The following is a 14118-nucleotide window of genomic DNA, read 5'->3' as shown; positions in this document are numbered from 1 at the left end:
CTCCCATTTTCAGAAAATGTCCAAGTTCGCTACAATAAACTGTAATTATCCAGGGTTTTGAGGACACGTGGGAACCCTTCCATAAACAAGGCAAGGCGTTTGCACCAATAGAAAGATCATTTGTTTGCCAACTCACCGCTGCTGCGACTTTTGCGGTTGGCCTTCCCTCCAGTCAACAGCATCTTCAGACTGTTCCTAAACATGGCTGCAGACGACGCCCCGGACTACACTAGAGAGAAACCTGTGGGAAGAAAAAAGGATAATGTTACGATTTTGCACAAATTGCTTGCAGAGAGTTGACATTTCAAAGCACACTCATTGGGTGCATAAAGAAAATGTGTCAATTGAAAACTAGTCTAACACCTGGATATCATAAAGAACTGTATTCTATTGTAGAAATGGTTGGCCTTCTCCGACTTCAGAGAGATTTGTATTGGCTGGCTTCAAATGGAGCCATTATACTATAACTACAGGTATTCACTTTGATTCATTTTGTGTCTTGCTTCTTGGCATAACTTACAAACCGGTACCGACAAATAATGATCGTATTCTGATTATTTGCTCTAAAATAGTGCTACAAAAAGCAATTTGGCTGAATACCCAAATACAGTATATAGTGTTTTGTTCCATTTTATGTTTCTAGATCACAAAACTAGATCATGATTGAAGCATCATTTCAAAAAGTATTGTTCAGATGCTAGTATTCTAAAAGAGGTATTATTTGTAATGATCAAATAAAACTCTAAAGAAGTAGTAGTTTCAAGTGAGACATAGTTCAGGAGTTTGATAACAACGCCCACAACTCCATTTTGCCCCTCTCCTTTCAACAAACAGTTGGTGGCAGCAGATGTTGCCCATTAGACCAGAGTGAATCAGCAAAGCCACACAGACAGACTCCAGCTGAGAGAGGCCCAGACAATAAAACACAAGGCTGGACATGGAAAAGCTTTCAATAGGCCACTCTTCACACCCATCACAGCTTATATAATGTTTTAATCAAACAATTTACTATCAACTGATGTTCAGTCACCCAATACATAATCACAAAGGTGTTCCAAAGTGCCTCGATGTCAGTGCCGTTAAAGGAACAGGCCACCGTTTTTCCATACTGAGATATGTTCTTACCAGAGCTTAGACGAGTTGATGCGTAGCTGTCTGGTCTTTACGCGTGCGCTCAGTCATGCAAAAAGATGTTGTTAGCATTTAGCCTCTCCTCCGCTCCTCTACGGGGCTAAACGGGGGTAAAGCTAGAAGCAACCAAGCTCTTCCGCCTTTCCACTAATAAAAAGGGGTTATTACGCCTCACAATGTAGTACCCCTTTTAATCTGCTGTTTAGTTTTGTGTAACTATACTTGGATCGTGTAACTAGGGTTGGGACAATAATGAAATTTGGGGTCAGGATTATCTTGGCCAAAATAATTGCGAAAACAACGATATTGTCGCGATATTTGCCTATGGTTTAAAAAAATCACTGAAACTGCAGACATGATGGGGATTGGGAAATATTCCTCTTCATTGTCTGCTGTGAATGTCATATTGAGTGAGACATAAAGTAAGTATTTAAAGGGACTATACAGAGTTTAAAAATGTTAAAATTAAATATTTTGGACTATACTGTTGTCATCAATATACTCAATAAGCTCATGAGCAGCTTGACATAGAAAATGCTATTTCTGCAGGGGGTAATCAAAGAATGGATTTGGATAAGGCACTAACCTACTGAAATCTTAAATACTGCTGTCTTTAGTCACATCTCCATGGAGACGAACCCACTCCCGATAAAGTTACTGGCACTGGTTGTCTGATGGATTTAGCGATTATCTTCTAGCACGTTCATCAAAAAATGTGGCGATCGATTAATTGCCGCATTTTTTATCTTGATTAACGATATTATTGTTTATCGTCCCACCCCTACGTGTAACTACTCACGTAACCGTATTGAAATAAACGTGGAAGTACTTGGTCGCTTCTAACTTCACCCCCATTTGGCCCCATAGAGGAGAGGAGGAGAGGCTAAATGCTACAACATCTTTGGTCTTTTTGCGTGTCTCAGTATGGAAAAACGGTGATCTATTCCTTTAAGCGCTCCCGCTTCACAGCAAGAAAGGTCCCTGGTTCAACTCCAGGGCAATGTGCGGCCTTTTGTGTGCATGTTCATTTGTCAAGTGCAAGGCTTTAGGACATACATTTACTGTTTATTCAGCAAAGCTACTCAAAACTTATTGCTTTCTATTTTGACAAATAATCCCACATCTCGACCAATAAAAGTTTCATGCTAAGCCTTTTGCTCGCCTAAGAACAGCGCCGTGACTCTCCATGAAACCAATGCAAAACTTTCTGAGCACTGACTGAGCGAGTTTGGCCGATCATAAATATTTTTGACCTTATCTGTGAGCAGCACACTGGGACAGCGGCGGTTCCTCTAAATTATAAATGAGGTCAAACGGAGCTCTGCAAAGTGAGTCTGGAACATTTCTTATTTCGGGCTTTTTAGACTGGACTCCATTTAGTTTATTACTGTATCCACTGTAGAGGGGCGGGATAAGGAGACAGCACAATTTACAACAGGGGTAGACAAGTTTGCGTCGTGGAGGCCGATTTTCATCATTGCCAAAACACCCAAGGGCCGAACCTCTACATTGTAGCCTAAAGTAAAGAACTATTTTACATCAGTGGTTCCCAAGTGACAGGGCTATGGGACCCACCATTGTCGGTGGCACTGTTTAACAATATATATGACCAAGCAGGATGGAATTTTTTTAAAACACTGACACTGTTTTCCGCATTTTTAGACTACTAACAGGTATTTGATCTCTTATTTGCATTATAATATTTCACATAATCATCTTGGGGGCCACAGGTTCTGTGCTGGAGGGCCGGATTTGGCCCCCGGGCCTGACGTTGCCTACCCCTGATTCAGTAACAAACTTAGAGCCAACAACCAAAAGTAAAAGCTACTTGCGAGAAACTGAAAGAGTTGGAATTCGATTTGGCTGTATTATTTCAAACACTGGATGAAAAAACAACATATAACAATCTAATCCAAGTATATATTTCAGTCTTGGTGAACAGGGGCATAAAAGGCAAAGCTAGTCACAAGTGCATAACAGAAACATTGCAACTAGATATGTTTCCCTAATTGTGCAGCCCTAACTTTCAGAAGAATATGCATTCCTCGCATGTGTCCCAATAAAATGTGAAATGGTATTCTTGGGTCCAAAGTCAGTCTGAAATGGCCCTTTTAGCTGCATGTAAGAGTTGCTTAAAAGCTTAATCACAGCAATCAGTGCGGCCGCCTGATGATCCGGCGGACACGGGCGAACTCTGTACCTGACAGGGAAGCCAATAAAACACATTCATCTCAGGAAATGCGGCAGGTTCTGCAGGCTGAACTGTGCAGCGTTAACCTCTTTTTTTCTCTACAGATAGTGATGTATGGTTGACACAGTAAATATGAAAAGATATGGTTGGTCAATAAGGATAGTTTTACACTGAAGCCGTTAAAAACAGACCAAATATAGGAAGAAAACAGTTTGCAAAGAAATAGTTTTTAGGTTTGATTCCTGCAGGACTTTTTAGCTCCCCCGTGTCTTCTGGGTGTCTTCCGACTCCATTAAAGGGGCTCATCCCATTTTGTCACTTGCAGTGTGTTGTCTTTGCAGGCATTTGAGACAGCAGGGCTTTTGCACCGTTTTGCGATCGTAACAGACGTAGCACTGATGCTAAAACAATTAGCCTGGAGGTAAAGGCTAATTATATTACCGGTTTACTCGGCTCCCTGAAAGCTACGGAACAGACTTATAACATAAACTCATCCTTGCGAAGAAATGGGATCTTCGGAAAGCTAGGACTAAGGGCATGGCTTGGTAAGCGTTTGCACATGTGCAAACATGATAGTGTGCACTAAAGCAGAGGAAAAAGCCAGCGCAGTTGATATTTGGGGTGCATACCTATGTTTCCCAGGTGCAGTTCCTTTTTTTCGTAGGTGAGTTGGTACATCACCCAATCGTAATTTATTTTGTGGGTGAGTTGGTACATCAACCAATCACAAGTCATGAGAGTGAAGCGTCATATATATCAATCAGCTTAACCCTGAACCTGCCCTAATCTTAAGGAGAGTAATTAATGATAGTGATTAACCTTAATACATCTATGGTACCCCTTCTGTTGACGGGGGAACATAGGTACTGGGAAACATAGGGTCACAGCATATGCTAAACAGAGCATTAGGGTTTGCCTCCTGTCCAAGTTATTGTACAGATAAGGGCGGTACATCTGAAAGGAACCATGTGACACCTGCAGCTCTCCATCACCTCCACAACTTGTTTGTTTGAAATTGGAGTTGTAATTACATCATTCTCATGTCGGAGTACTTTCATTAGAAATAGCCAAGTGTTTAGGTTCAGGTATATTTTATTGCACCAGTAGGGAAATTTGTTCTCTGCATTTGACCAATCCAGTGGGTGCAGTGGGTGACGGTGGTGCAGCACCTGGGGACTCATCTCCAGATTAGGAGCCGGGCTGATGGTCAGTGTCACCTGGCTGAAGGATTCACCTATTGTGCATGTTTTCAGTGGTAGGGGAAACCGGAGTACCCGGAGGAAACCTACACAGACACAGAGAGAACACGCAAACTCCACACAGAAAGGCCCAGTCCAGGAATCAAACCCGGGACTTTCTTGCTATGAAGCACAAGCGCTAACCCCTGCACTACTGTGTCGCTTAAAGCACTTTCTATAAAAATAACCAACCAATGAATCAAGCATTGTCCTCATCGTGTGGTTGAACTCTTTAAACTTTCAGCGCGCTCAGAATAACTACGTCTTTGTGATATGAAGGATTTTGTTCTCCTGTTCTCACAGCTAAAGGTGGTTTCATTGGTATAAATCTCATGGCACGGCACAGACAGGGGTTTCAGGAGGATGAGGTGATCTTTGGGTCAAATACAGTGCCATCCAGGTCTCGCCCCAGAGAGTGAAAGAGAGAGGCTGAGAGGAGTTATCTGGGCTGAACACAACGCAGATATAAATGAGAACTGCTACTTCTATCTGCACTGGGTATAAGCCTGTAGTCTAAATCTACCATTTAAAAACCAGACGTCAAGAGACACATGTTATAGGCCAATGTCTGTCAAAAAATATAACATCAAATATCACGCTGACAATATAATCACAATGTTTACTACGTTTTGTTGTTTTTTTAAAAATCATAATACGTCTCTAAAAAACAGAAATTGTGTGATGACTACCGAGCTGAAGCATATGAGGGAGGTGTACACATCTCATTCCCACTCTCCTGACCCTGTGTACCGGCTTTTGTGAAGGGAAGCCAAGAAGCAGCAGGCTCTCTCTGATAATGTGCGTAAGCGGATGTACAGCCCATCTCTGTCTCCTCCACACCACCACACACAAGACTAAAGCTCCATCACGGCTCAAAAAACACTCACTGCTATTGGTCAGAACAAGCAACAGCAGTAGGCACAAGCCGGGTACAAACATTCGCTGCAGAAATGAAGGCACAGGTTTCAGAGAATCAAGACTTAAATTAGCCAAATTATCAGCATTTTATTTGAATACAACAATAAATAAAACACAACAACGTGACATTTTGGAAATTTAACGGGCTTCGTAGTTGTAGTGGCAAAGTGAGTGTTAGTAATACTGTATATTGTTGTAGTAGCAGGAGTAGCAGCAGTAAAAGTGGTAGAAGTAGCCACTAGCCAACCCCACCTCAACAGCCACAGGGGCAGACGAGGTACACCAACCTGAAAATGCCTACTTGGTATAGCTGCCCAAGGGGTAAGTACCGGTAGCCCTTCGTTGAACCGCTGTCGATGTTTCCAAAGAGCCTGCAGTACCTGGTCATGATCGGGTCACCCTTCTGGGGGTGACCTAAAAACATCACTTTGGGTGCCTCAGCATGGGTAGTTTAGATTTAGTAAATTGAAATTATGTCTCTGTAAGAATCGTAAAAATGAAACACATGCTAGAGCTTATGAAGACTTTAACTGTGCCCCCCCCTACTGGCAGCTGGAGGAACTTATTAAAAAACAAACTTTTAGTTACGATTTATGGCATGGTTCAAAGCTTCAACATGGCGTGAGAAACACACTAACTGCTCAGGACCGATATAACAATAATAATGCATTGGTTTTATATAAGGCTTTTCCGGACACTCAAAACGCATTACGTTGCATTATTCATTCACTCCATACTTGGTGATGGTAAGCTATTGTAGCCAAAGCTGCCCTGGGGTAGACTGACGGAAGCGAGGCAACTCGTCTGAACAAAGCGCTGACACCGTGGAGGGGGGAACAGCTTAATTAAACAGGATTATCTGAGGAATACTACTCCAGGTCTGTCTTCACCAAGTCAACAACATTACAACATGGTTTAAAGCTCAAAAAATATGTCACTTAATTCATCTTGTGCTTTAATAAAGAAAAAATACTCCAAGGCTACAATAAAATAAACACATTTTAGCTCACAGCAAGAGTCTCCAGAGTTTCCTTGTTAATTACAAACTGTTATTTACAATCAATAAAGTTCCTCTAATGGGGCAAATGTCACGGTAAAAGCCACAGTTATAGGGCAAGCAACAGGATTAATCTCATTCTACCCCTGGCCTCAAATTAACAGCGCACAGACGAGAGGGAGAAGGCTACTGCTACACATATTAGTTCGGCCGCTAGAATTAGCAAGAACACAGACTTCCCATTAGAGTGTTGTGGTCTAACAATCATTTGTGCCAATGTCGGAGAGGGAAAGCGATGAGGATATAAAAGTGATTTTCAAAAGCTCTGACAGCACAATTAAAGAATAAAGTCAGCCCCCGTGCAGCTATGGACATGTAAAGTAGAATACCTGCAGAGTGGAAAGCAATGTAAAGCCACTTCCTGGAATGAGAATAGCACATAAAGCATTTGCATATTATTGGACTGTGAACTCTCTTGCCAGGATTATTACATAGTGAATGCTCGTATTTATGTCTCTTTATTTGCAGCTGATGATGCATTGATCCTATTTGTTTTCCGCTGCCTGTGAAATGCGTGGCTCTGATGAAGTGAGAAGCACGCAGCATGTCCATTAAGACTATTTTCTCCTCACAAGTTTGTTTCTAAATAGAGCCGTGTGAATATTCATAGACAAACATAAAAAGCCCTCACCGGGAGCTACAGACTTATCGCAGTCTGATCCTGCTCCCTCGTCTCAGCGCCGCACTTCAAAAAATAAATATCCAATGATGAAGGAAAACTATACTGGATGGAATGACTTGAAGTTAGAACATCTGGATTTCAGTAAATGTTTCAAAATATCTCGTACTGTATGGGAATGAGGTGAGAAAGATTTAGCAGAGTTCTATAATTCTATATGTCGGCATCAACATGTTAACGTTTCAGCTAATCGTCATTCATGATATTCACTTTTTTTGGCGCAGCAGTGGCAGACAGACACCCCTGCAGCACCAGACGGGGATAAATCATGGCTGTATCCACAGTTCGAGGATGGCCCGCGAGCACAAATCCATAAATCAAACTGATATCAATAAAAGGGAAGTGTCGGGGCGGCGTCAGGAGGTGGGAACAGCACGGCCCGATGCAGAAATCGCTTCTGGATGCAACCAACAAAGTTTCATTCCGCCAGAGCACAATGGATTATTTATTCATATCAATGCTCCAGCAGTTGGCAGCCTGTAGGAAGGTGATGATCTCTGTGTCTGAATAAACCATGTAAGTCTGAATGCCTGTCTGCAACATAACACTTAATCAGTGTATAATGTTACACAGCAGTCACAGTTGACCTTATAGTCCTGACAAAAATACATAGGAAAATATATGTGTAGGGATGTGTTTAGAAATGCTTCAGCAGGAGTCAACACAGAGGGTAGGGCACGTTAACATCTGCAGCTGCAAATATAGACATTACATTTGCTTGGGCGTTACATTGGTTATTTGTTTTAATGTTTAATGCTTGGTGCAGCTCTGTGAGATAACTCCTATATAAAACAATTTGATCTGATTTGATCAAGCTGAACTCACTTAAAATAGTTATTAGCCCAAAGTTTCAAATATATAATTCAGGAATAAATATAATAAATAACAAGTCGCAATAGATCATACAGACAGCATCTCTGGAATAGCCCATATATGGTCATGTTTGAAAACAGTTAAGGGGGAAAACAATTTGGAGAAAAATCTAAACTTTCTTTAATTATTAAAACTCTACTCTAAAGATACAAAGACACGGAGAGGAGCAAAGTGGTTCAACAGCCCATAAATACATAAATAACGGAGAATATAACATGATGCTCCATGCTAGCATCGGGCTAATGCTAACGGTTAGCTAGCGCTAGCTACAACTGCCGTTTTTTCACTTCTACTGAACAATCTTCTCAGAAGACCCCAATGGACGTACGACATTCAAGGACCGTGACGTCGCCCGGCATGGCGCAGCCGGGGCCCCACCCTGGAGCCAGACCTGGGGTTGGGGCCCGAACGCGAGCGTCTGGTGGCCGGGTCTCTGCCCACGGGGCCCGGCCGGGCCCAGCCCGAAGGGACGACGTGGGCCCGCCCTCCTGTGGACCCACCACCCGCAGAGGGATCCGTAGGGGTCGGGTGCGGAGAGGACTGGGTGGCAGTCAGAGGCAGGTGCCTCGACGACCTGGTCCGCATGCACAGCTTCTGGCGTTCGGGACATGGAACGTCACCTCGCTGGGGGGGAAGGAGCCTGAGCTTGTGCGGGAGGTTGAGAGATACCGACTAGATATAGTCGGGCTCACCTCCACGCACAGCTTGGGTTCCGGATCCCAACTCCTGGAGAGAGGCTGGACTCTCCATTTTTCTGGAGTTGCCCGCGGGGAGAGGCGGCGGGCTGGGGTGGGTTTGCTCATATCCCCCCAGCTCAGCCGCCACGTGTTGGAGTTCACCCCGGTGGACGAGAGGGTCGCGTCCCTACGCCTTCGGGTCGGGGACAGGTCTCTCACCGTTGTTTCGGCCTACGGGCCCAACATCGGTGCAGAGTACCCGGCCTTCTTGGAGTCCCTGGGAGGGGTACTAGATAGTGCTCCGACTGGGGACTCCATTGTTCTGCTGGGGGACTTCAACGCCCACGTGGGTAACGACAGTGAGACCTGGGAGGGGGTGATTGGGAAGAACGGCCTCCCCGATCTGAACCCGAGTGGTGTTCTGTTATTGGACTTCTGTGCTAGTCACAGTTTGTCCATAACGAACACCATGTTCGAGCACAAGGGTGTCCATAAGTGCACGTGGCACCAGGACACCCTAGGCAGGAGGTCGATGATCGACTTTGTAGTTGTGTCGTCTGACCTCCGGCCGCGTGTCTCGGACACTCGGGTGAAGAGAGGGGCTGAGCTGTCAACTGATCACCACCTGGTGGTGAGCTGGATCCGCTGGCAGGGGAGGAAGCCGGTCAGACCTGGCAGGCCCAAGCGTGTTGTGAGGGTCTGCTGGGAACGTCTGGCGGATCCCTCTGTCAGTGGGGTCTTCAACTCCCACCTCCGGAAGAGCTTCTCCCAGATTCCGGGGGAGGCGGGGGACATGGAGTCAGAGTGGACTCTGTTCTCCTCCTCCATTGTCGATGCGGCTGCTCGTAGTTGTGGCCGTAAGGTCTCTGGTGCCTGTCGCGGCGGCAATCCCCGAACCCGGTGGTGGCGCCCGGAAGTAAGGGATGCCGTCAAGCTGAAGAAGGAGTCCTACCTGGCCTTGTTGGCTTGTGGGACTCCTAGGGCAGCTGAGAGGTACCGGCAGGCCAAGCGTGCTGCAGCTCGTGCGGTCGCGGAGGCTAAAACTCGGGTCTGGGAGGAGTTCGGGGAGGCCATGGAGGAAGACTATCGGTCGGCCTCGAAGAGATTCTGGCAAACCATCCGGCGCCTCAGGAGGGGGAAGCAGTGCTTCACCAACACTGTTTACAGTGCGGGTGGGGAGCTGCTGACCTCGACTGGGGATGTCGTCGGGCGGTGGAAGGAGTACTTCGAGGACCTCCTCAACCCCGTCGTCACGTCTTCCAATGAGGAAGCAGAGGCTGGGGACTCGGAGGTGGGCTCGCCCATCACCGGGGCTGAAGTCACCAAGGTGGTGAGAAAGCTCCTCGGTGGCAAGGCTCCGGGGGTGGATGAGATTCGCCCTGAGTACCTTAAGTCTCTGGATGTTGTAGGACTGTCTTGGCTGACACGTCTCTGCAACATCGCGTGGCGGTCGGGGACAGTGCCCCTGGATTGGCAGACCGGGGTGGTGGTCCCTCTCTTTAAAAAGGGGGATCGGAGGGTGTGTTCCAATTACAGAGGAATCACCCTCCTTAGCCTCCCCGGTAAGGTCTATTCCGGGGTGCTGGAGAGGAGGATCCGGCCGATGGTTGAACCTCGGATCCAGGAGGAACAATGCGGTTTTCGTCCTGGTCGTGGCACACTGGACCAACTCTATACCCTTCATCGGGTACTCGAGGGTTCGTGGGAGTTCGCCCAACCAGTCCACATGTGTTTTGTGGATCTGGAGAAAGCGTTCGACCGCGTCCCTCGTGGTGCCCTGTGGGAGGTGCTCCGGGAGTATGGGGTCCGGGGCCCTCTGCTAAGGGCTGTCCGTTCCCTGTATGACCGCAGCAGGAGCTTGGTTCGCATTGCCGGCAGTAAGTCAAACCTGTTCCCGGTGCGTGTTGGTCTCCGCCAGGGCTGCCCTTTGTCACCGGTTCTGTTCATTACTTTTATGGACAGAATTTCTAGGCGCAGCCAGGGGCCGGAGGGTGTCCGGTTTGGGAGCCTCAGAGTCTCATCTCTGCTGTTTGCGGACGATGTTGTTCTGATGGCTTCAACGAACCAGGACCTTCAGCACGCACTGGGGCGGTTTGCAGCCGAGTGTGTAGCGGCCGGGATGAGGATCAGCACCTCCAAATCCGAGGCCATGGTTCTCCACCGGAAAAAGGTGGTTTCCCCTCTTCGGGTCGGTGGGGAGTCCTTGCCTCAAGTGGAGGAGTTCAAGTATCTCGGGGTCTTGTTCACGAGTGAGGGACGGATGGAGCGTGAGATCGATAGACGGATCGGTGCGGCGTCAGCAGTGATGCGGTCGCTGTATCGGTCTGTCGTGGTGAAGAGGGAGCTGAGTCGGAGGGCAAAGCTCTCGATTTACCGATCGATCTACGTTCCCACCCTCACCTATGGTCATGAGATTTGGGTAATGACCGAAAGGACAAGATCGCGAATACAAGCGGCCGAAATGAGTTTCCTTCGCAGGGTGGCTGGGCGCACCCTCCGAGATCGGGTGAGGAGCTCAGTTACCCGGGAGGAGCTCGGAGTAGAGTCGCTGCTCCTTCACGTCGAAAGGAGCCAGCTGAGGTGGCTCGGGCATCTGTTTCGGATGCCTCCTGGTCGCCTCCCGCGGGAGGTGTTCCAGGCATGTCCTAGTGGGACAAGGCCTCGTGGAAGGCCCAGGACACGGTGGTGGGACTATGTCTCCGAGCTGGCCTGGTGTCGCCTCGGGGTCCCCCCAGAACAGCTGGAGGAGGTGTGTGAGGATCGGGAAGTTTGGGCATCTCTGCTGAGACTGCTGCCCCCGCGACCCGGCCCCGGATAAAGCGGAAGAAAATGGATGGATGGATGAACAATCTTCTGTAAGAAAATATCCATATGGGCCCAATTTATACTTGACTTTAATTATGTGTGAGAAATAAGTTCGGATTCCACCAGAAAATGGCTAAAAAGAGTGAAAACTTGTGTTTCTCTAAAGATTCTATTTCCCCCCTCGGCGAAGCCACGCCCCTTCTATGACAAGATGCCGTCTGTATAGTCACAATACCAGTCCAGTAATTGTTTGGCTTTATTCTATCAAGACTACACAAATATAGGGCAATTTGGGACTGATGGCAAAATGCTAGTTGTTAACTAATCCTGATTTTTTTTTTTAACTCAAGTGGTGGGGTAAGATTTCCGTGCCCTGCAGTCTGGATTGTCGCAAGATTTGTGAGGTCAAAAAGTTACTCGTTCGAACCAATCGAGTGGCAGCTTTGTCACCTGTGGGCGGGTGTTACATTTGCCGCCAACAACAAGCACTTTTATCTATACTAATAAAGAACAGGATGACACCAGAAAAGGCGAGGTGCTGCTACACACTTACAAAATGTTAATGTTATTCATACGGTCTCTTTCCAGGTTACGGGTAAGATTGTGATGCTTTTTTTTTCAGTAGGATTGTTGTTGTGCACCTTGAAATGACAAGAATTAGGTCCCACAATAAAAAAAGTTATGGGCTAAATCTGGTGTCAGAGTAAAACCAAAATCCCTTACTGTAAAAGGATTGCAATGCTAAAGACAAATGCATTACATCTGTAAAGTCTCCAGGTATGGACTTTTTATTACATCCCTCAAAGCCAGTGTTTCTTTAGCGGCCCACATACACCTAGCCAAATGAGTAACTCTATGATTGAGCTGCATCATCTCCCAGTGGAAAAACAGAAGTCCGCCTACACAGGAAACTGGCATGAAGTTTCAATACCAAATCTGTGCCCAGTTTGAACTACCTTAGATTGCTCTGACGCCAGCATCTATTCAAAGAGACGACTGGAATAGTCACCCTAAGTTTCACTCAGATAAATGTTAGCATGATTCAACGTCTTTTACTTCCTTTTGTTTCAGAGGATGTCTGCACAGGAACAAAGTAATAGGATGAAATACGGAGGGCCCTGAAGGGAAGGTAGACATAACTCGATTTGCGTACAGCAAACAAAACAAAAAAATCTGTGTAGTGCTTGGAAATTGTGTTATGTTTCCGTCTAAAGGGACTTTTGAGAAAGAATGGCTCGAATCAAGGCAATTTATGTTCATAATAAATGCGATGTCAGTTTTAACACCCTTGAAGTATGTGACAAACATTTTCAAACAAAGCAATCAATGAAGGTCACATTATGCACAATGGACCTTAAAAAAGAAAGTAAACACTAAATCTTTTATTCACCATGTGAGTAAAAGACACTTACCCTTGGCAACTCCTAATGAGGATGGTTACGACAGGGAAGGGCATCTGGGGAAAATTATCTGCCAAATCACTGTTTGGTAGATTTCACTGCAGCAAATCATGATACGGTGCAGCCTTGTGAGGATAGAAACACAAACCTACACAATTTTCGAAATGTAACTGTGTTCAAGCTTTCTCCTTATGAATTAAAAGTTCCTTAAAAAGTGCCACCTAAAAGCACGATAGTTACTCCCCATTCCTTTAAATAATAGAAATAAAACCAGCAAAGGGATAAGTCTAGACACATGAGTGGACATTGTGCTGGAACAGAGCTTGCAGAATCCACTTGTCTGCACACCCAGCATCCCCTCCTCTATGAGCCTGTTCATTTGAGACCTCACTGCTACCCCTGCTGGCCATCCAGAAAACTACACCCACCCTGTATTCACAAACACAGTCAACGCGGCACAGATTTTCTCTAATAAAACTATAAATCATTCAGCTAATCCAAATAACTGCCTCTCATCTGTTTACTGACAAACCGCATCGGCACGTCCATCATCTCCCTCGCTGCATTGCACACAAAATCAAGCCTGGATTAAAAATGGCCCCCCTGTTTGGTATGCGCCTCATTCGCACAAACAGATGAGAGCGAGAGCGCCGCGATGTTTGACAGGCGGCTTAAAGGGGCAAATAAAGTCGTGACATGAGGAGCGGAAGGTCATTGGGAAGATGACGCCGAGCGGCAGGTAATCAACACTGGCAGGAGCGGCGCATTTGCATGGAGATGGCGGCATTATGAAACCAGGCAGTGCAGCTCTGGTCAGGGCATGGACTGAAATTAAAATCTCTCGCATATGACTAGGACCTTCGGGTATTTGATAAATGCACACACGGATATTAATAATTGCTTCAGTACATTTTTGAAGGTTTAATAGTGTCGGAAAATGTCGATTATGTTTGGCACAAAACTGTCCGTAATAGGATGCATCAATCACACTGTTAATCACTTTTCCCTCAGCTTTACCTTGAGGGCTCATGAGTCACAAGAGAAAATGATTCACTTCTGCAAAGGCAGTTGTTCATTTTGGTCTGCAAAAGATGCCCTTCCTAACACTGAGGACTCCCTAAATAGTGGGCATTTCGTCCAGGTGAGGAT

General features: G+C 46.1%; 1 protein-coding gene across 8 annotated transcripts in view; it reads right to left on the bottom strand.

Annotated features, from left to right (window-relative positions):
- tanc2b (tetratricopeptide repeat, ankyrin repeat and coiled-coil containing 2b) overlaps window positions 1-14118 on the bottom strand; it is a 201369-nt gene that overhangs the window by 157540 nt on the left and 29711 nt on the right. For all 8 annotated transcript variants that reach the window (XM_079577073.1, XM_079577070.1, XM_079577074.1 and 5 more), the window contains one exon: window positions 137-241. In XM_079577073.1, coding sequence (XP_079433199.1) covers window positions 137-203 — 67 coding nt within the window. In that variant the 5' untranslated portion in view covers window positions 204-241. The remainder of the gene's footprint in view (window positions 1-136; window positions 242-14118) is intronic.

This window comes from Gobius niger (assembly GCF_951799975.1).
Source record: "Gobius niger genome assembly, chromosome: 19".
Classification (NCBI taxonomy): domain Eukaryota; kingdom Metazoa; phylum Chordata; class Actinopteri; order Gobiiformes; family Gobiidae; genus Gobius; species Gobius niger.
This window is presented reverse-complemented; position numbering and strand designations above follow the sequence as displayed.